This window comes from Equus quagga, chromosome 13 (genome assembly GCF_021613505.1).
Source record: "Equus quagga isolate Etosha38 chromosome 13, UCLA_HA_Equagga_1.0, whole genome shotgun sequence".
NCBI lineage: Eukaryota > Metazoa > Chordata > Mammalia > Perissodactyla > Equidae > Equus > Equus quagga.
In genome coordinates, this window is record NC_060279.1 from 43,168,993 (window position 1) to 43,191,800 (window position 22,808).

General features: G+C 40.7%; 1 protein-coding gene and 1 long non-coding RNA gene across 4 annotated transcripts; one reads left to right on the plus strand and one right to left on the minus strand.

The window, feature by feature from the left end:
* Positions 1-6,154: 6,154 nt before the first annotated feature.
* On the minus strand, positions 6,155-22,772 carry LOC124251324 (uncharacterized). Of its 2 annotated transcripts, none has more exons than XR_006891732.1 (4): positions 22,580-22,772; positions 17,635-17,722; positions 15,976-16,086; positions 6,155-6,436 (listed from the first exon to the last, which is right to left on the minus strand). It is a non-coding gene; the product is annotated as an uncharacterized LOC124251324 (long non-coding RNA). The 2 variants fall into 2 exon arrangements; XR_006891731.1 differs by having other exon boundaries at positions 17,635-17,719; positions 22,580-22,768.
* On the plus strand, positions 7,475-12,331 carry HJV (hemojuvelin BMP co-receptor). 2 transcript variants are annotated; one of them, XM_046684024.1, is made up of 4 exons: positions 8,011-8,163; positions 9,428-9,614; positions 10,020-10,594; positions 11,069-12,331. In XM_046684024.1, exons 2-4 carry the CDS (start codon positions 9,494-9,496, stop codon positions 11,690-11,692), a joined length of 1,320 nt encoding a protein of 439 aa, XP_046539980.1. In that variant the 5' UTR covers positions 8,011-8,163; positions 9,428-9,493; the 3' UTR covers positions 11,693-12,331. The 2 variants fall into 2 exon arrangements, with proteins under 2 accessions (XP_046539981.1, XP_046539980.1); XM_046684025.1 differs by lacking the exon at positions 9,428-9,614 and having other exon boundaries at positions 7,475-8,163.
* Positions 22,773-22,808: the final 36 nt, after the last annotated feature.

A 22,808-nucleotide genomic window follows, 5' to 3' on the forward strand; every position in this document is an offset into this window, starting at 1 on the left:
TATCACAAGTATGCCAACAGCTCTCCAGGAGATGGAGGACCACATGTGTGCTAGAGTCCAGAAATCAATCAGAAACACCCAAAGTCCTTCTGAAGAACAGTCTAGGTGAACATCTCCAGTGTATAAATAAAAATCCAGCAGGTAGACCCAAAGGGGTGGTAATTCATACACTAAAGTTCACCCTACAGTATCTCCTGGACTCCGGTAATTTGGAATAATCCATATATAAGGGGCTTAAAATACCTGATACTTTGAGGAGATATCCTGCTGTGCAATTAAACAGCCTAAATGTCCCCTGTGCCCAGCCAATTTCCAAGTTCTGCTCAGATGAAGGGACAGGGTAAGTGCTGGAATTATAAAGACTTTTGGCATCAGAAGAGATACCTTAGATCAAAAATATAATCTACTGGTTTTTCAAGCCATTTTAGTAATAGAATCCTTTTTTCTAATGAAATCATACCCCAAGTCCCGAAGTGTAAAGCAGCTCAAAGCAGAGCTGCTCTGGTTTGGATAGGGGTGTAGGGAGTCCCTAGAACACTTGGAGCAGGGGTTTGAAATCCAAATTCCACAGGTGAAGGGGCTGAGGGTTACCTTTGTGTGGCCCTGTCCTTGGGAGGCTCCAGAGAGACATCAAGTACATGAATTAAAAAGAATTAACCATCTGTCTTCTATGAAAGTGTTGGGAAGGTCATGTCCTTAGCTCCACAGAAATAAACTGTTTCTAAAGCAAGGATCGTCCATACAGTGAAAAGACCTGCTAAGCCAGTTTAGGTCATGGTAGTGTGACACTACCTAGGATTGAGAATATCTAGCAGTATTCCTCAACCAAAGTGGTACCACCTTCCCTGGGGGCCTTTGGAAATAAGTAGGGGCACTTTTAAAATTTACAATGACTGGGAAGGCAGATGGCACTTGGGAGGGGAGGGGAGACGAGAATGCTAAATGTCTGGCAGTTCCAGAGGACAAAGAATTATCCCTCCCATAATGCCAGTAGGGCCCCATTTAGAAACACTGAAGGCAATGGAAGCCTGAAAGATTTAGGTTACTTTACACTCAAGGTCCTTACCACACACCTCAATATGTTCTGAACCCTAATCTCTCTCTTATTACTTTCACTGCCTCTGCTCCACCCTCATCAGTTACTCACACTCAAGAGAATAATCCTTTTTTCAGATGTTAGAAGTTCTGCAACTCCCATGGAGGCCAGGAGCCACTGATGGCTGGCTCCACAAACATAACCAAAACCATGTGAAAAATAATAATGGCTTTTTAACAGTGTGCCTAACTCTTCACGTGGTCAGGATGTTGAACACACCACAAAGGAAACAAGAAACATAAAAACACTTTATGGCAACAAGACAGAACTGAGTTCTACTCAAATAGTTAATAGTTTTCCCCTCTACAAGACCTCAAGATAGAAATTAATAAAAATAAATAAACAAATAGTCCTGAGGCTCCAGTAAAAAAAAAGAAAAGAAAAGAAATTAATGTAAACCAAATAAACAAAACTAAATCTATGAGGGTGTACACTACAGTGGATAGTCTTCAGCAACTCAAGTATTTTTTAGAACTATTTGATGGCCAGAACAGAACTGCTTCAAAGGCAACGTGAAATACCCTTGGAGCAGGAAGAGCAGAATCCTCCTGCCTATGGTTCTATTACTGCTTTGAGCTGAGTATTGACTGATTTACTCAAGGGTGATTTAGCAAGTGTCCACCTTGCTCTTACTGCTACCCACAGCAAAGAGGTGGCTCCCTGGTGGTCTAGTGGCTAGAATTCAGTGCTTTCACAATAAAGAGAAATCATGTCTTGTCTATTCTAGCCCTCTAATAAGAGGTATAATGGTTAAAATTATCAAGTGCACATACTTGAGCATTTTTCTGAGGACAGGGCTCATATCTTTCAGATTTTGAAAATGAGTTTGTGAGCCAAAAAAGTTAAGAACCATTGACTTATAAACTCTCAGTCCCAAGTAATCTCACACTGCCAACATCCTAATCAGTTTAACAAAAGGAAACCCATCTTTTACTGCATCAGCAGTCTTTGATTTTAGAAACATTTTATTTTTGGAACTCTCATTGTAATACAGGGAAATGCAAGCACTGCTTTCTTCACCTTTCCAGGAAATGATAAAAACATCAAATGTGTGGGTAAAGGTGGCACAAAGAATATGTCTTTAGGTAATAGCTCCAAATGAACAAAATGTCAAAAGTTCAAGCTATGAAAAATGAATGCCTTTTTATTTAATTTAAATTTAAATTCACATTTCCAAAAATATTTCATTTGCTTTTATTTGAACTTTAATTTTTCCAAAACAGATTTGACATGACTTGCAAAAAAATAAACACCTTACATGTAACCAAAAACAAGCATAACAAAAAACAACTAACATAAAAATAGAAAGTTCAAAAGCTATAGGAAAGACAAAATATATAGGAAAAACCCAAGCTAATATAAATACTATAATTGAGCATTAGATTTTCCTCTGAACTTCTAAACAGTTAAAACAAAAAGAGAAAGGAAATGAGTTGTATAATTCTCATTGCTTCTTAAAAGGAAATATATCAAGCTGCCAAAAAAGGTAAACTTTTCTCATATGGTAAATTTATCAAGTAGACCCTTATACCTGTAACAACTGAACACCATAACGACCATCATTTGGTTTATCTGAAATAAATTTTGAAAAAAGCATCTTGTTTCCTTGTTTTTTCATTTGACACAAAATAAAAGAGGCTATCAAATGATTATCTTCTATTTTTTCAGCATACTGCAAGAAGTTAGGGGTTTAGTAATATAGTTTAAATAAGCTGAAACACATAAGAATTTTGTTGAACTCCTTCCATATATAGAAGCTGGATGCCAGCCTCTCTTCTCACCACTTAGTGATAGGCCCATTCTCCTAGCCAGCATTCTAATTTGAAGATCTAAGGACTGTTTCCTCTGTTCTATGTCTCACATCCCTGTCCAAATCTGTACCTTTTCTGTTTTCTTTTTCATCATCTAAACTCAGCCACCTGTGAACCTATAAAAGACGCTATAATGCAAAGAGTATTGGCTTCTGAGTCAGATAAATCTGGACTTGAATTAGACAACCTTGGACGAGATGGTCTCTGAGTTTCAGCTCCCTTATCTGTAAAATGGGCATAAAATCTACCTTTCAGGGTTGTTGTAAGGGTTATAAATCTCACACATAGCATCTGGCACCAGCAGATGTTCAGCAATGCTATTATTTAAACTACTTCTATTATGATGATTACTCTTGTCCAGGTAGATCTATTTTATTGTGTCTCATGACAATGCTCCCTACCCATTTCCAAAGCTTCTCTCTTATTGTAAGGCCAACATAATACCCTCTTGCTATGTTTCTCCTATCAGTTAACCTTGTCTGTTCTTTCAAAGATGATTCTACCCTCAGCTACAGGTGGGATTTTTTATCCTAGTACCAATAGTATACAAATTAGTAGTTGTTACCAGCTCATTTCACTACCTTTCCTGTCACAGCACAGCTTCATAACACTGAATGAGCATGCAGTAACTTAAGATTACAATATAAATGACTCCAAAGGGGTAAAGGAGATAAGTCTGTAAATGGGATGGGAAAGATTTAAGGACCTGAACCATGCTCCAAATTATTGTGAGTGGTGCAACAAAGAGTTAGTGACCATCTTCTAGAAGAGCAGGGAAACTTCCTATCAAGGGCCATGGACTTATAGAAAACAGACTAGTTTAAGGCCTCATTAGGAAGAGAATCATAAAAGAAATGATCTCACCTACTTAAAAAAAAAAGACATTGTCAAAAGTAGTAAAAATTAGTCTCAAGAACAATATCTGAGCATCAGCAAGTCCTATAGCTTTATTTGCAAAATAGATCCCAAAGCTGACCACTTCTCAATGTTTCCATGGCCACAGTCTTAATCCTGCATGGCTTACTCCACTTCCACTCTTCCCCCTCTCCAAAATCACTTTCTACAGAGCAGTGAGAATTACCTGGTTTTAAATTTTAGATCATATTATTATTGTGTTTTGATTTATACTTTTCCTTTTTTCTCCTCCTTTCTTGTCTTGTTTTTGACTAAGTTTTTGTCTTGTTTTGTTATTTTAATTCCCTTTTTCTCCTCTTTTGGTTCAGAAATAACACACTATTTTTTTCCATTATTTTGGTGCCTACCCTTACAATGCATTCTTAAATCTTAATCTTAATTAAAGCATAAATCCAATCAATTTTGACGTATTTCTCCCAAACAATATGAGAACCTCAGACAGTTTTAATTACATTCATCCTGTTTTATGTTATTATTGTATTTTTTACTGCCAGACACATTTTAAAAATACAGTAATTGTTTAGATTTAGCCACACAATTTTCTTTTTTTACCATTTCTTCTCCCATCTTAATATATCCTTCTTTGCTCAAAATCATTCTCTCTGTAGTAAATCTTTTTAACAGTTCTTTTGATGAGGATTTATTGGTGGTAAATTCCTTCAGGTTTTGGTTTGTTTGAAGTGTTTTATTTATTTTTAATTCTGGAATAATATTTTAACTGAGTATAGAAGTCAAGGTTGACAATTATTATCTCTCAGCTTATCAGACCTATACCACAACTGTTTGGAATAAAACAGAGACAAGATCACTCTGCAACCACAAAAATAAGCAAACATCCCCCCTTCTAACAAGAGTAATTGCTGCTTTTTTGCTGTTGTTTTAACCAATTTCAGCTCCAATCCCTCTTTAATCCTCCCACATCCTAGATAAAAATTTAGGCACCCAATCATTGAAATGCCCTTGCTTCTTGACACTATTCAATCCAAAACTGGCCCTCACAATTCTGAACTCTAGTTCAGAATCATCCAACAGAAACCCAAACTCTATAAGAGGTTCCTCCTAACTTTCCCTTACTGAAATGGTCCCATAATTCCACTGCAGCATTCTCTTCCTTGCTGTAGTAAGTCAAACAAACCCAACTTTTTTGAATACAGGTTTGTTCCCAGTGGTGTTTGGCCCATGGGCTTTCACAAGGACCATGGTCAAATTGCTCCAATAACCTCAAAGGGCCCACAGATGACTTCTGACTTTAAAATGTCATTACGGAAATTTTCAAACATTTACAAAAAAAAGAGACTAGTATAGTGAATCCCTATGTATCCATTATCCAGTTTCAACAATTATCATGTTTCATCATTACCCCCACCCACTTCTCCCCTGTCTTGGATTATTTGGAAGCAAATCCCAGCTATCCTATCTTTTTATCTGCAAATATTTCAAGATATGTCTCTAAAAGATAAGCACTTGTTTTTTTAAAAGTACCATTTATTGCATCAACAACTTTAACAATAATTTCTTATAAATCACCAAGTATCCAGTAAGCGTTCATCAGCATTCAAATTTCCCCAATTGTCTCATAATTTTTTTTTCCTTGATTTAGGATCCAATAAAGTCCATCCTCTCCAGCTGTTTGATGTGTCTATAAGTTCCCTCTCTATCTTCTTTTCTTCCCCCTGTTTATTTGCTGAAGAACCCAGGTCATTTGTCCTGTAGCATATTCCTACAGTTTGGATTTGCACCTCTGATACCTCTGAGGTATCATTTGATGTCTCTTGTGTTTCCCGTAAATTAGTAATTAGCTCTAGTCTAGAAGTTGATCAGATTCAGATTGCAAGGCTACTTCATAGGTGGAATTGTGTACTTCACCTATGATCAGAAGAACATAATGTTTGTCTCTCCTTTTGTGATGGATAACAGCCATTGTTGATCGTTGCCTAGATACCTTAATTCATTAGGAGTTACAAAATGTTGATATTCTAATTATGCCATTCCTTCTTCATTCATTTGCTGGAAAACTTCTATAAAGAGAAACTTTCCTCGTCTTGAATTACTACAGGAAAAAATAGGGTAAACGCTTGATTCTTTCCAATTACTAGCAGTTTTCAAAATAATGAGTTGATCCTCTAGCATTCTCCAACAATGACCAACGAGTTTGTATTTTTAACTATCATTGTGAACTCACAGTTTGAATATATTGGATATGTTTAAATCCATCACAGAGATTATCCTTTTTTTTTTTTTAAGATTTTATTTTCCCTTTTTCTCCCCAAAACCCCTTGGTACATAGTTGTATATTTTAGTTGTGAGTCCTTCTAGTTGGTGCATGTGGGATGCTGCCTCATCATGGCTTGACGAGCGGTGCCATGTCCGAGCCCAGGATCCAAACTGGCAAAACCCTGAGCTGCTGAAGCGGAGCACGTGAACTTAACCACTAGGCCACAGGGCCAGGCCCAGAAATTATCCATTTTGACATTCAACTTGTCCCATCTTTGGCCAGGCGGAACTATTCTAGTTGCTTCTGAGTCTTTTTGATACACTCCTAATAGTCTTTGAAAGCTTCCTTGTTTATCTTGGACAATTCTTGCCCCATACTTGAAATTTCTCCAAGGAGTTCCTGTTAGCAAGAAAGGGCATTTAGATAGCTCAGTTTGGACACTAGGGGCGTTCACTGCTACTGGGTTATTCTTTCTAGGCCTTTGCAGGATAAAGCTAGAAAATGTTTTAGGACAAAATACAGTTTAAATTCAGAATTATACAGTTTTCAGTTGACTTCTTCAATCACAAATCTGTATCTCTTTTTTCTACACCAAAAATCCAAGTTCATAAAGATAGTAACATTATTACTCATTTGTTTTATCCCACAATCTACCCACAATAGTTTCAAAACAACAATAACAACACTACCACCAACAATATGACTACTTTAAAATATTTTTGCGTTTCTTTTTGTCCTAAGAGTGTATCCCATTTGGGATGTCATAGTCAAATTATTGTGCTTTAAAGTCACTTGAATAGTTTGGTTGGGGGCATTTTACATTTTTGTAAAAAAAGCCCGTGTGATATGGCCTCAGGTGGTCAAGAAAAAACTAAGTTTGTCATATATCTATATGCAACAAACAGTTTTTTCTCATATATATATATAAAATAAAGGGAAGAGTACTGTGTGGGCCTCTAGATTTTGAATTAAATGTAGAGTCAATTAATGCAGATCCCTTACTGACACTGTTTGGAATCAGCCCTTGTGTTAATTTCACTTGGCAAGTACTAAGAGATGATGATCCCAGACGCTTATGGCTGCAAAAATATGACATGGGTAAATTCCTTGGTTGCAATATCTTTAAAGGTCACAAGATTATGTTACTCCACAAAAGTATCTTTCTGAATCTCTTTTTCTCTCAGTTTCTCTCTCCAAGTCCCCCTCCCCTGTGGATTAGTAACTTACAAAAAAATTCTATTTCTATTATTTCTTCACCTCTTTGCCCTTGCTAGCCTCCTCCCCCAGCAACTCAGGGGCTTTTTACTGCTTATTGGTGAGAGTGAGGGAAGGGGAATTGCTGTATAAACTAAGGGGATGAAAATGGAGGATAGGGGGATAGACAGCTGCAAGGATCTGAGCTGGTAGACTGAAACAAACCCTCATCCTAAACAACTCAGAGCTCAGATTTCTTCTCTGGACAGCTGGCTTTTTTAGTCCTTCTGAAATACTCTGCAAAAATGGGGGAGGGGCTGTGAACTGCCTCTGCTATGGACCTTATTTAAAGTCAGCTACCTCCTAGATATGTTCTGTAGAAACTAAATGCAATATTCAATACAGCAGGGATGAGGGTGAACAAAAGGTATACAATTGCCCACCCTAATTTTTAAAGGCCAGGAGCTCATTATTGACAATGCTGGAGGGCTGCCTGGAGTAGGCAGTGACTAGAGTCATATAAGCTAGAACTGGCTATCTGACTTCCCTGTAATATTTTTGTCTCCCCTCCCCCACTTGGCACCCTATACTCCATATTCTTTCTAATCTTCCTACCCTCCCGACTCCCCCACAGTCCCACACCCTACCCCCACCAACACTCCTGGAATTTTGGACTTAGCTATTTTTAAAACAGTCAACTCAGTAGCCACCTCCCTCCCCCGCTCAGCTGTCCAGTACTCCGGCCAGCCATATACTCTCCCTTCCCCCCATACCAGACCTTCTCTGGCTCCCTGACCTCAGTGAGATTGCAGCCGGTCTGAGGACCTGGGGGAGACATGGAGAAAGAGACGGGGGATCCCCTGGCTGGAGCTGACCAACAGAGTAGGCAGTCATGGCTGGAGAATTGGATATCAGTTTGACCTCTGGAAACAGTAAGTGAAAATGAAATTGCAGTTCCTTTAATAAGCTTTTGGATTGAAGTTAGACTTTCATAAAATTACGACACCTATGTGGATGTCCCTGGTCCAAAAGCTAGGATCTCTTCCATACTAAGGCATCTCAATTTCATTTCTCTTTCTGTCTTATTTCTTTCTGGACTCTGGCCCCTGGCCATTTGAAGTTTAATCCTCAGTCTCTCCTTAAGTAGACTTTGCTCACTCCTTACCTTGTTACCTCAAGACTTCTGATGAAATCTGCTTCTTTACAAGGAGTTTCCCACAACCCTTATTCTGTAGTTTTCTCACCAAGGCCAAACATAACCTCAGATGATTAGTCACTGATACCCTTCTACCCTGCCCCTCCTTAGCAGTGCCCTTCACATTGGACTTCCAATGGAGGCTACTCCTTGTAAATGACTTCTCCTCATAACTTTAGTCCCACCATCCTATTCTCCCTCTTGCATGACTCTTCCCCCAAGCACATCCTTACCCCAAGGCAGGAGAGCCCCTCTCCAAGCCCTCTCCTCATCAAAAGACTGAGAACTTCTGAATTTGCAAAGGGAAGATTAATGAAAAGAGTGGTTCTTAAATCAGGTTTGGAAAATTCAAGAACTGTTGAGTCAGAACAAACAAACACTGATTTGCATGCTTGGTTTGCATCCCTTTATTCCATGAGAGAGAGGGATTATAATTGCAGCTCTTTAGAGTAGATGAAAGAGATTGGTTTCCTTTTCATTTGAATACTGATGTTCTAGAGAGAGGATGGGTATTCCACCCTTACTCCTTCTTGCTGAAAATTCTGACAAAAAGGAGAAAAAGAAATGAATGACCCCTGGAGGGTGTCCCCTCCTGATGGGGAGGGGCAAATAAGAGATATGTTTCTGAAGTATTTTCAGATCCTAATTCTATTGGGGAGCCCACTAAAATGACTGGGATCTGATCTATCCCTATGATTCCTCCTTTTTTGATATTTCTGCTGTTTGGTAGTTCAGATGTGGCAATCCAGTGGACTCTGCTCCCTGAGTCCACTCAACCTTCCTTCCACTCCCACCTAGGGGTATTGCATAAGGGACCTGAAAGTGGCCACAAGAGGAGGGCACAGAGGCTTAACAGCCACACTTACAGTCTCGGGAGCCCTTTTCTCCCCAAACTCCAGTCTGCTCATTCTTTTCTTAATCTCCCCAGATCCTCTTCACATCATCCTGAACAACCTTCAACTCTTCTCTCTCCCCATGCCCAGACAAATTTCTTTTTTCAGTCCCTTACAGGACGTCCAGTCAAAATTCACTAGGTAGGAGGGTCATCAGCTGGAAAGAACCGGAGCATGGGGGGACCTGGCTGGATAGGTATGGGGGATCCAGGACAGTCCCCTAGTCCCCGGTCCCCCCTTGGCAGTCCCCCAACTCTAAGCACTCTCACTCTCCTGCTGCTCCTCTGTGGACATGGTAAGGAAGGGCTAGGGAAGGGTTTGGGGAATCTAGAGGGTAGGCTGCTATGTAGGGTGGGCATGTGAGCATGTGTGAGTGAGAAGAGATGGATGCTGAGGAGTCTCCGTCATTTGCATCACTCTTAAATGGGTATATTTTGTTTCCCATTCATCTTGGCGAAGGGTACTGGGAAAGTCCTTGATGATGGGAAGAAGAGATATAGCCAGCTTACACATTTTTAGCAAGACTGAGCGAGGACACGACTAGGAAGGGGCGGGGGGGGGGGGGGGGGGGGGGGACTGGAGAAGGCCTTCAGCTGGGTTTTAGGAATGGCTGGAATCCCCTGATGAGATTTGGGAGAGCATACTCAAATGGAGCAGGGATCTGGGGACCACCTCACAATCCTCTCCTTTCTGTCCTCAGCTCATTCTCAATGCAAGATCCTCCGCTGCAATGCTGAGTATGTATCGTCCACCCTGAACCTTAGGGGTGGGGGTTCATCAGGAGCGCTTCGAGGAGGAGGAGGAGGAGGAGGCCGGGGTGGAGGGGTGGGCTCCATCGGCCTCTGTCGAGCCCTCCGTTCCTACGCGCTCTGCACTCGGCGCACTGCCCGCACCTGCCGCGGGGACCTCGCCTTCCATTCGGCTGTGCACGGCATCGAAGACTTGATGATCCAGCACAACTGCTCCCGCCAAGGCCCCACGGCCCCTCCCCCACCCCGAGGCCCAGCCCTTCCAGGCGCGGGCCCCATCCGCTCCTCTGGCCCCCCAGCCCCGGACCCCTGTGACTATGAAGGCCGGTTTTCCCGGCTGCACGGTCGTCCCCCCAGCTTCTTGCATTGCGCCTCCTTCGGGGACCCCCACGTGCGCAGCTTCCACCACCATTTTCACACGTGCCGTGTCCAAGGAGCTTGGCCCCTGCTGGATAATGACTTCCTTTTCGTCCAGGCCACCAGCTCTCCCGTGGCATCGGGAGCCAATGCCACCACCACCCGGAAGGTGAGGGACTCACCCCAGGTGGTAACCATCCCATTCCCGCTATTCCCTAGCAATGCTCCCTATTACCTTTCTTCCTCAATCGCCCCCACATTTTGAATCACTCCTTCCTACCAAACACTTGCTCCTGTAAATCACTTTTCCTTGGTGCGAATTTCACTCAAATGCAGAAAACACTGAAGAGAAAGCTAGAGAGACAAAAGCTGAAGAGCCCTGGGTTGAGGAGTTACAGCAGGGAAACTTATCCTTCTCCTGTGGGAGTTGCTGAGATTGAGAACAAAAAGGAGAGAGAAGGGTTGACCAGGGATGAGGCAATATTGCAACATAAAGAGAAGAAGGGATCAAGGGGTGAGAGCCATAATAAGCCTTGTATCTCTGCCAGGATCATATCCCTGTCTATGTATGAGGCCTAATTGAGGGAAGGGAGGTGGGATTCACTGAGCCCAAAATGAACTGTTTTCCCTCTTTCCCTCACAGCTCACCATTATATTTAAGAACATGCAGGAATGCATTGATCAGAAGGTCTACCAGGCAGAGGTGGGCAATCTTCCTGCAGCCTTTGAAGATGGTTCTATCAATGGAGGTGACCGACCTGGGGGCTCAAGTTTGTCCATTCAAACAGCTAACCTTGGAAGCCATGTGGAGATCCGAGCTTCCTATATTGGCACAACTATAATCATTCGGCAGACAGCTGGGCAACTCTCCTTCTCCATCAAAGTAGCAGAGGATGTAGCCAGGGCCTTCTCAGCTGAGCAGGACCTGCAGCTCTGTGTTGGGGGGTGCCCCCCAAGTCAACGACTCTCTCCCTCAGAGCGCAATCGTCGGGGAGCTATAACCATTGATATTGCCAGACAGCTGTGCAAGAAAGGGCTGCCAGTTGAAGACGCTTACTTCCATTCCTGTGTCTTTGATGTTTTAATCTCTGGTGACCCCAACTTTACTGTGGCAGCTCAGGCAGCTCTGGAGGATGCCAGAGCCTTCCTGCCAGACTTAGAAAACCTGCACCTCTTCCCCTCAGATGCCGGAGTTCCTTTTTCCTCAGCAAGCCTCCTAGCCCCACTCCTTTCTGGGCTCTTTGTTCTGTGGCTTTGCATTCAATAACTAGGCCAGCAATCCTATGACTAGTTTAGAAATGATTTGGGGATAGAGATTGGCAGGGAAGAACATAGAGAATCACTGAAGGAAATAGTGGGGACTAGGGAGACACATGAAACAATGACATTTATCCAGAATCAGATAAGGCTGCAGTCCAGGGTGGAAATGATGACAGAGTGAGGATTCTGGGCAAGGTTTCTGCATTCCAGACCTCTGTAGGGGCTCTTCACCAATTTTCCCAGTCCCATTTATAGTAAATGAATTGTTCCAGACCATCTACTCTTGAGATCACCCCTCAAGCTTAGAGTTTATAGGGGTCCTGATTATGCATAGAAAACTTAAGGGTTGAGACTTCTGAGAGGGGAGAACTGAAAGAGGAAGACATGACCATTACCCATAAGAAACTCAAAATCTAACGCCATTTTCTCTTAGAAGATGGAAAGAGGGGGAAATGATCAAGGAAAAGAATCTATTTGATGAATATATGTGGGTAGGATGTGTTCTGCTTTCTTGGTTCAGAAATGAAGTGAGGGTTGTCTGGATCTTAGATGAAGGGAATCTCTGCCTTTGGAGAATGGCACAGAGAGGAAAGAAGCTATCATCCCCACCCCTAACCACTCTGTTATTAAAGCTATGAATTCTTCACATCCTCCTCTGTTGCCTGTGTTGAATCTCTTTACAGATGCTTGAAATGGAGTAAAGGATTTGTGTTCACTCCACTGAAAGAGGGCTCAGAAGTATCAAATATTGTTTGTGCCCTCAGGAAGTTTACATGCTATTAGGGAGACAAAAGTGACCCACATGAAGGAGTGATGTGTGTAATTAGCCATTAAATTCTATGGTACCATGAATTCAGATTGGCAGATGGTTGATAAGAACTCGAGAAATAATAAGTAATAAGTAGAGGAGATGGGTTTTGAAGTGACCTTTGAAGACTGGGTACAATTTGAATTGTTAAGGACCTTCTAGGCAATGGAAACTATCTGGAGTTATGCATAGATTCACTGAGGAAACCAGCAAAACTCAAATGAAGCAGACAAGAAGTAACAGAATAGAAGGGTAGATGGGCAGAGGCCAGATTATGAAGCACCTTGAAAGGGGGTCCAAGGAGTTTAAATTCAATTAACAGCTAACATTTATTGAGAGCTTAAAACCTGCCAGGCAATGTTCTAAACACTGTTAAATTATTAATTCATTTAATCTTTACAACTCTCTATGGAAGGTAATATTCTTATTTCTATTCTTATATAAAGAAACCGAGGTACAGGAAGATTAAGCAACTCACCCACAATCACACAGCTAATGAACAATAGAGCCAGGAACTGAACCCAGGCAGATCAGCACCTGAGCTAACATCTGTTGCAAATCATTTTTTTTTTCCTCTTCTCCCCAAAGCCCTCCCGTACATAGTTAGTTATAGGTCCTTCTGGATCTGCTATGTGGGATGCCGCCTCAGCACGGCCTGAGGAGCAGGGCTAGGTCCACCCCCAGGATCCCGCCCAAGCAGAGCAAGCAAACTTAACCACTTGGGCCAGGCCCTCCAGAACCTTAACTCTTAATCACTACAATACTGTCAAGGAAACAGAGCCATTAAAGATTTTGGTTGTGGAGCTGGGCAAGAAAGGGGTGCTGCAACAGTGGCTGCCACTACAAGAGCTACTTTCTTCTTCTGTCATACGAAACCCAGAAGGGAGAGCTGGTGGGGGGCGGGGGCGGGGAATTTGAAGGAATCTAGTTTGCCGAAGAAAAGACAGGGAATAGAAGCTGTTGTAGTCTAGGATGTTCTAAAGTAACAGTGCCACACTGAACAAAATGATGAAGGAGGTAACTTTTATATTCAGTATTTTCCCCTTTTTTCTGGTCTCAGTCTCCCCCTTCAGGTACCCAATATCTAGAGCCTGCCCTCCCTGATGTAATCATGTATTAACCCTTATCTTCCCCCACTTCTCTCAGCCTCACTCACGGGACCATACTCCCCAAGAACAGAAATACATACACACTGGTCAGTGCTTACCAGACAGGTGTCCTCTCTGACTGCCATTTCAAATTTCTCTTGCAATTCTTCATGCCCTTATCCCTCCTCTCCATCTCCTCTAAGGACCACAGCCACTCTGACATTTCCTCAAAGCACAGTCTCTGTACTTTATGAAATGACAGTTTGATAATCTAGAAAACAATCTGGTCTAATGGAGGAAAAATATCCAGGGCTGCCCCTTCACTTACAGATAACACAGGCCTTTTAACTCAAAACATCTTTTTCAGAAACTGCTTGTTATATTGATTCTCTTAATTCAAAAGAGTAACTTTATCCCTCAAGTGTGGGAATTTCAAGTAATGATTTCATGGCCAACTGGTGAATGAGGTTCTTTTATGGCACCTGTCATGTAACAATGTTTCCTTTGCCCAAACTTAGGGTTAGCCCTATTAGCAATGAAGTATTTAAAAATGTATGGCTTAAAATAAGCACAAGAATAGATGCTCAACATCATTACTCATTAGTGAAGTGCAAATCAAATTAAAACCACAATGTGAACACACTACACATGTACTAGAATATGGTCAAAAAGATTGCCCATATCAAGTGCCGGCAAGATGTGAAGCTCTCACATGCTGCAGATGGGAATGTAAAACAGTACAACCACTTTGTAAAATGGTTTGGCAGCTTCTTTAAAAGTTAAGCATACACTTACCATACAAGCTAAACATTCCACTCCCAAGCATTGACCCAAGAGAAATGATAACATGTGTCTGCACGAAGACTTGAATATAAATGTTCATAACCGTTTTGTCTGTAATAACCAAAAACTGGAAATTGGAAACAACCCAAATGTCCATTAACAGGCAAATGGATGTACCAATTGTGGTAAATCCATACAAGAGAATACTACTCAGCAATAAAATGCAATAAATTGATATACACAACAACGTGACAAATCTCGAAATAATAATGCAAGTGAAAGAAAATAACAACAAAAAAGAGAACATACTGTTTGCTTCCATTTACATAAAATTATAGAAAATGCAAACTAATACATAGTGGAAGTGAAGAGATCAATGGTTGCCTGGAGATGGGCAGAGAGAGAGAGGGATGGTTTACAAAGAGGCATGAGGAAACTTTTGGGAGCAACATATTCATTATCTTGATTGTGGCAGCAATTTCATGGGTACACATTTGTCAAAACCCATGAAGTTATACACTTTAAATATGTGTAGTTTATCATACATCGAGTATACCCAATAAAGCTGACATTGTAAAAAAATGAATAGCCCACCTTTCCCTCTTCCTTTGGTGGATCAAAGGCTTAGAATCACCATAGCATAAAAAAGAACAATAGAACAGACTTTCCTTCTTCTAGGAAAACACAGAAAAGAAGAGGATGATGGGGCAAGGGAAGAGAATATGTAACGAGTTTATATTCTCTCCTCTACTCCTATCACAAGGACCATATTCCTTCCTCCAAATTGTCACTCTCAAGGTCAGAGACCATAGAAAGGACATTTTCTGGTTTAAAAATATCAACCCTGTGCCTCATAATTTTCTCATTCCACTCCACTAACAGACAGCAGGTGGCGTTGGTGACTAAAAAGAATTACTTAGTGAGGATGGGGCAAGTCTCCAAGGAAAAGAAAATTAATTTCTTAGATTATCTGATATGTTGATCATTTGAGAGAAAATATTAATAAGCATTTGACAGAATTTGCATTTCTGAAATAAACTGAAGATAGGTGCATAGTAAACTAAATAAATTATTATAACTTCACAACAAACAAAGGGTTGTTCAAGACATAAAAATATCAAAATACACTACTTGGCTCTACAATAGATATTATTTACACGGTGATAATAAAGTAAACACTGACTATCAATTTAGCCAAAATTGCGATATAACTGTATTGGGAGGATGAGTAAAGAGGAAAGGGAGGGTAGAGATATAATGTGATGTAAGATGCTTAAAATTTCAATTACTTTAACAAAAAAAGAGTAGATATGTCTAATATTTCTAAATTAAGAAAATAAGAAACACATAATTTAGAAGTATGAAGTAAATACCAGATGAAAAGTTGGAAGACACTATCTCAGTAGAGGGACTTAAGAACTGCTGTTTTTTTGTGTAAACATTAAATATTATGTGATTTTAACTACATTATACTACATTACTTTGACTTAAAAAAGAGAGGGCATTTCTACCTTGGCCAGTCCTGAGCTTTTCCCCTTAACTTCCTGGACTTGTGACCACCTCAACCATTTCTCAGATCCACTCAACCCCTCCCTACCCACTTCACTCTACCTTCTAACTCCACGGCAAGTTCCTTCCTACATTTCTTCTCAAGGAAACAGACAATTTCCACCGTCCAGTAATTATCGTTCTCAAGATGAGTGCCAAGAAACTGCACCAGCACTAAGGAAAGAAAAGAAGGCAGAACTTTAGAAAATAAAAGCCTTCCTCAATTTTTCTGCCTACTCCCAAACCAAATTATTCATTATCCTCCCAACAATTGATAGGAAGAACTAAATTACATATGTTTCCTGAGATAAAATTTGTGTGTAAATGGAAGATGGGCTTTGAGAAAGTGAAAGAGAAATCAGGAAGGATAACTAGATTCTGCCTCTACTACAAGGCTATTTCGGAACTATTCTTTGCTATTGGTTCAAAGAACCAATATTTTTAAGATCAAGGGTTTCGTGTAATCAGTCTTTGATACAGCACTTTTCTTCTACTCTTACCTCTGAGGAACTAGGTAAGTCAAATTTTTAAAAAATGAATCAGCCTCTGCATTCTGCTCTCCCACCCCACCTCACCCAGCCAAGAAGTGAAAGGCCTTTTGTTAAAAATATAGCGTCTGAAACAAAATGTTCTGCCATGGTTTTATTTTTCTCTTTATGGAGGTCACTGCCCTGCATCTACCACAACCAAGCCTAAAACCTGAAGGGGATACCATCAGTGTTGGAGAAGAAACCAAAATCAGAAGGATGAGCAATGGGATGGACAACATATGCCACACATTAGCTGATCAGGTGAAAATAATCGTATGGATTGATTTTGACCCTTCTTTAGAATTTCTGAAGCACCTAAACTATGCCTAAGGCATAAAACAATATGGTTCCTACTTTCAGGGAGCTGAGTTTAGTGGGAAGGAATAGACAGATAAACAGATAATTACAAGATAAATGATCTATATTCTTAACATACAGAAGTATGTTCAACATGCTGTAGGAATACAAAGAAGGTGACAATTAAATCTGCTTGTAGAAATCAGAGAAATTTTTACAAAGGAGATGACTTTTTTTTTTTAAGGATCAGAGATGCTCTAGTGGAAAGATCTTTGACCATAAATCAGATGAAGTTTACCCTAGTTGTGTGAACTTGGGCAAGTCACTTGAGCTCTCTGAATCGCAATATTCCTTTCTACAAAATATCTGCCGGCCTATATAGTGAGGATCAAATGTTTGTGCAATTGCTTTATAATACACATGTATAGTTAGCTCTATGGACACTATAAACTGCTATTAACAAAGAAAGTATTGTTAAATGTCAGTCTGGATAAAAAACAGAAAACTGTTTTAATATGTAGTTTCTTACTCTCAGTCACGAACACCATATTGCTTCCTCTGCTCCTTTCTTCTCATGATTAAAGAATCATTTTCACCACTCAGGGGAGCAGTATGGGTCAAGTTTCAGGTCTCAGAAAAATTTCTGTGTGCTTGAGACAATTCTTGGACTTAAGGGTCTTGATAGTACATTAATTTACCCAGTGGGTGGCAGGGCTGAGCCAAATGGATTACTGAATTGTGTAAGAAAGAATTTCTCAGAAAAGGGGAAGTTGGACTAAGCACACAATGTCCTGTCTCCCTCATGCTTATAAACATCAACACAGTCCAATTTTCCCCTCTTGGAAAAACAAACCATCACTTCTCACCACTTTACCATCCTTGTTCTGATACATACCTTGGGCCATAGGCTTTCAGGAGGGACTGGTTATACACATTACAGGATGGCAGAAGGAACTGATGTTGAGGTTTAAAATCAAACACTGCTAAGAAACAATACGAGGTTCTGATTAGTGGCATATTCTACCCCAGAGACATACCCGAATCTATCAATTCAATCTACACTTAATAACATATTTACTCTATGAAATGTACTATGCTAGATGCTATGAAGAATACAAAGATTAAAAAAAAAAGGTGGTAGCTCTGCCCTCTAGGAATTCATTATCTAGGAGAGAAAAGGGAATTTACATTTAAGTTCTATATGAGAAATATAAACAACGTGCTATGGAGTATTCAAAAGAGAATGAAATCCTATTTGGTTGTAAGGTGAAAGATAAAAGGATTGGGAATCAAGAAAGTTTCAAAGAGGAAAAATTATTTGGCTATCTGCTGAAGAGTGGGTAGGATTTCAAAAAGCAGAGATGAGAAGGATGGTCAGGCATTCCAGGTAGAGAGAAAAGCATAAGCAAAGGCACAAAGGCAGAGAAGGATATATTAGAGGAACACCAAGTACTCAGGTTTGGCTGAGGTATAGGGTACATACATGAGGAAGTAGTGGGAAATGAGACGGGAAAGTCTGGTTGAGGCCAATTTGTGAAGGCTTTAAATGCTAGGTTGAAGCATTTGAATTCGATTCAGTCAGCAACAGGTTTTGGAGTATCACAGGAACAGACTGGAACTCAATTTTGTTAGATTAATCTAGTCACGGTCTATAGATTATAGCAGAATGATCAGTTAAAAGCTATTAAAATAATCTAGACAAAAGTAAAAAGGTGGCAGTGGAATAAAAGATACCAGAGTGGTGGCAGTGGAATAAAAGATAGGGGATAGATTCAAGAAACACTGGAAAGATGGCCTCTACAGAATTTGGCAGTTGACTGGATGTGAGGAAGGTCAGAGAGGAAGAAATCAAAGGCAATTCCTGGATTTTAAGCCTTGACAACTGGGGGAACGTATAACGGTTCCATTAAAAGAAACTAGGGGAAGAATTGAGTTTGAGCACAGAGGGAAGATTATGAATTCCATACTGGACACGTTGAATTTGAGATGCCAGCTGGAACTGGGGAGACAGGCTAAAGGTATAGTACAGATTTTACATAAGTGATGTACAGATGGGCAAACTGAAGAGCAAAGCTTAAAGAAAGAAAAGGAGATGACCGAGGACAAGCCCTTGAGAACAGGTTTCACGGGGCAGAGAAAAAAGGAATTGCTAGCAAAGAAGAAAAGAATAAAGTCCAAAAGTCAAGATGAATGTGTAAATGTTAAAAAGATGGCAGTTTCCAAATTATATAGGAACCAAGGAGAATAAGGCCTAAAAAACCACTCTTGTTTCCACTGGAAACCTTAAAGAAGACTTTCAGTGGTACCAAAAGCTAGACTACAAAGGGGCAAGGTTAGATAACAGACTAAGCCAGTATAAGCTATTCTCTTAAGAAATTTGATAGTAAAGGAAAGAAAGCAGACAGAGTGATACCATGAGAAGGGAAATAAGATTTTTTTTTTAATATAATAAAGCAACTTTAAGAAATATCCTAAATGAGTCTGCAATAGTTCCGAACAAATTAATCCATCTCCTCTTCTCATCTTTCCCTGAAATTGGGCAACTCCTAGATTTCATTCTTTCCTCAACATAGCAGAAAAGTAGACCCCAATAAATATGAAATGTGGGCTTTCAGATGAGGAATTTTTAATAATTAAAGCTAAGCTAAGCTCACAAAGCATCCTAGAGACAAGAACTCTAGATTAAGTACTAAGAATCCTGGGTTTCTGCTGGAGAGTGGCTCCTGCAGTTACTACCTATTTGCCCCAGGGCAAGTCACTTAACTAAAATAAGGAAACTGGTTTTTAAAAAAAGACTGCTAGAGTTGCCTTTAACTCTAAAATTTTATGAGTCTTGCCCCAAATCCTTTACAGTGAAGATCAAACAAGATATGTGTGTAAAAGCACCAAGAGGCAGGACAACATATTACAAAGAGTACAGACTTTAGATCAGACAGGCCTGGGTTCAAGATCTTACTGTATTTACAAAAATCTGTGACCTCAGGCAAATTACTTAACTTTCTGAGCATGACTTAATCAACCCTGAGTCACAGGGTTATTGTGAGAATTAAATGAAATGATCTAACCTTAAATCCTTTCTGGAACAAGATGACAGATGAACTTATACATAAAATAGCATTGAGGTAATTATGTGAAGGGCTTTGGTCCATTATAGGTACTCAATAAATGACAAAAAAAAAGTCACTCTGAATTCTAAGATGCTATACAATTATTAATATATTCTTATTTATCTGTGACTTGGAGGCATACACACAGCTGAGCAGTCTTGAATTCCACACTCCCTTTTGACCTTTATTTGCCCCTAAACTAATATTCTCTAAGGGAAAATGGGAACTGGCTGATGGATAAGGCTAAAGGGAAATTTACAGAGTGGAGGTGACACAAGGATTAAAAGGACAAAGAAAGGGGGGTGTTTTGCATTAGGAACTATAAGTCTTTAGAGTTTTAAATATTTTTTAGGCCCAAGGCTAAGGAAAAGAGAAATGCAACCAGCTCCTTGTCTGACTGGCAACAGAGTGCTGAGGCCACTTCCCTCCCTGAAAGCTTTGGCTTTACTGAACCAACTCCAGTAAAGTGAACAATCATCACTTGGTTTCCTATTGGCACTGGGATTGAAGAGGGTAGGGAAGGAGCAGATAAAGATGACCTAACTTGCAAAACTCTTGGACTTAGCCCTATTTTGTTGTTCCTCTTGAGCCTGCCCTTTTTCCACCTGCACCCTACAAGTGCTTGTACACTGTTTTCAGAACAGGAATTTACAAGATTTTTTCTTCCTTCCACTCAGGAACTGGAAAAGAAAAATGAGGGGGCAGATTTTTATCAGCATACCGGGTTATAAGGTGAAAGGTCGTAAACAACTCTGTCCAGGAGGGCTCTATTTCAGAACACTCCTTGGCTACAGGCCTGGTAGGCAGCTGCTTGCTGCCAAAGCTAAATAGTTTTTTGGCATTTAAGGGAACCCAGGCATAACACAGAGCAAACAAGTAATCTGTACTGAGTTCTGCAAAATGGGAAAGAAAGAAGAAACCACAGCCTGTAAGATGAACTTAAAGCAAAAGAGTATTAACATGTTTAAAACCTCAAAAATTCAGCCCTTCATAGATGGGCCCAAATAAACATCAGCATTCCAAGATGTCCCAAATCAACACCACTCGGACCTATTACTACCCAACTCTCCTCCTGCCCCCTCAAAATTTATGTAGTCACATATCACACACTGTTTAACAACACTGGTTCATGTATTTCTTTGTAAACATTTTGATGTTTCATATTTACACTTTCATACCCACCAAACTAAAGGTGTCCCAGAAGCCACAATTTCAAATTTTTTAAATTACTGTAGTGAGAGTCCCACCTTCCCTGCTCCTGATAATTTAATCAATATTGTCGACCGACTGAAAACAACTCCAGCCTTGTCGGTTAACTTTCTAGAACAGGGTGCTGCCTCAAACCCACACACGCTAAGGATCAACATGTTCCCCTTTTTGTTCCTAGGGGTTGGTGCTGTGTGTGCATATGTTTTCCAACAGAGTCTGAATGCCTGTTTCTTGAGCTTGCTTAATATTGGGGTTAAGATGTAACTTGTCAGCCTTAAAGTGTCAATCCAGTTAGGGTGTATGAGGAAGGAAGAAGGATCCTTAACAGCAACGAATAGCCTTCTTTTTGCTGAGAGTAACATTTCTGTATATTTTAGTACTTCTATTTACTTCCCCATTTCACTCTTGGGAACATTATCTTCCTCTTTTCAGCAGAAGAAATGAAGTAATAATCTCCTGATACCCCAACATCAAGATGGGAGGGGCCCAGGAATCAAAGCAAAAGGGGAAGAATCCCAGTATCTCTGCATACAAGTTTTTCTTATTCCATTTATAAATAATTCCTCAGGACTCAGCTCCCAAGTCAGCTCATGGACAGCTCAGGAAAAACCCATCTGACAAACAGCCAAATGACAACAAAGAATCGGGGTCCCTTTTAACTTGAATGTATAGTGTTCTTGTGACCCTTCTGTCTTCTCTTTCCTTTCTTACCGATTTTGAAACAACGTAAGAAAAAATTTTTAAAGATAAGGAAATTCTTCCTTCAAATAAGAATACAGCCATCTCTTCGCTGACACTTTGGTTATAAACGTGAGAACTTTCCTGCTTTTAACTAACTTGAAGGCTGTGAGGAGTGTAGACAACAGATTTAGGCATGTACCTTTGATTTGGTGAGGTGGTGAAAGATGGAACAGAGTAACTCAGGCACAAAGAGAAAAGAGTGAAGCATCCTTTTTTTTTTCCCTTTCTCCTTTCCTGGATAGCAGGGAAGGAGTGCAAGCCTCAAGAACACACCTTCCTCAAGAGGTAATGAGGTAACTGGGAGAACACAGTGTTCCCCAACTTGGCAGGTGGAAACTGAAGAGATGAGGGAATAAGCAACACGATGTGAACACGCCCTTACTATTTCCGTTCCAGAAAACAGAATGGAGGGTACAGGGGCTGAGGAACAGCACAGGCACACAGCCCAAGAGAAAGGGAGGGAGAAGGCCGATCAGTCCCACATACTCGCTTTCCAATGACGACTGAACAGAGATTTAAAACTTGTGACATATTCTCCTTTGCGTTACAGCCATGAGGTTTGTTCATTTGTTTTAACAGAGATGAGGGACAAAGGGGTTCTGCCCGAACAGTAACACCAGCACTCCCTGTCCTCCGCCCCCATCCTAAAGTATTCTTGGAGCCATGGGATTGTTTTTCACACGACTTGCGACTTGTGAGCTGGAAATAAACGGTCGCCTCTAAATTAATTGCTCTGGCTAAGGTTCGGCACAAAATTCCCTCATAAGCACATTTTCCGTTTACCTCAAAACACCGCTCCCAGCCCAAAAGCATCCGCACCCGCCCTTCGACGGCCACTGGCCCTGAACAAATTTTAGGATCAGCGAGGCCCCTCTTCCTTTGGGCCGCAGGGAAGCCGCTCCGAAGCCCCTCCGCCCCCTCCTCCCTGCCAGGCGGCGGTGCACTATCACCTCCCCGCAGCTCCAAGAGCACACCGTGTCCACGCGCCGCTGAGACCTCGCTGATTGGTTGA

Bases quoted from the DNA above. Each gene is read 5' to 3' on its own strand.
- HJV (XM_046684024.1), top strand. From the start codon at position 9,494: ATGGGGGGACCTGGCTGGATAGGTATGGGGGATCCAGGACAGTCCCCT. The intron at 9,615-10,019 runs GTAAGGAAGGGC...TTCTGTCCTCAG, and splicing joins GCTGCTCCTCTGTGGACATG to CTCATTCTCAATGCAAGATC. The intron at 10,595-11,068 runs GTGAGGGACTCA...TTTCCCTCACAG, and splicing joins ATGCCACCACCACCCGGAAG to CTCACCATTATATTTAAGAA.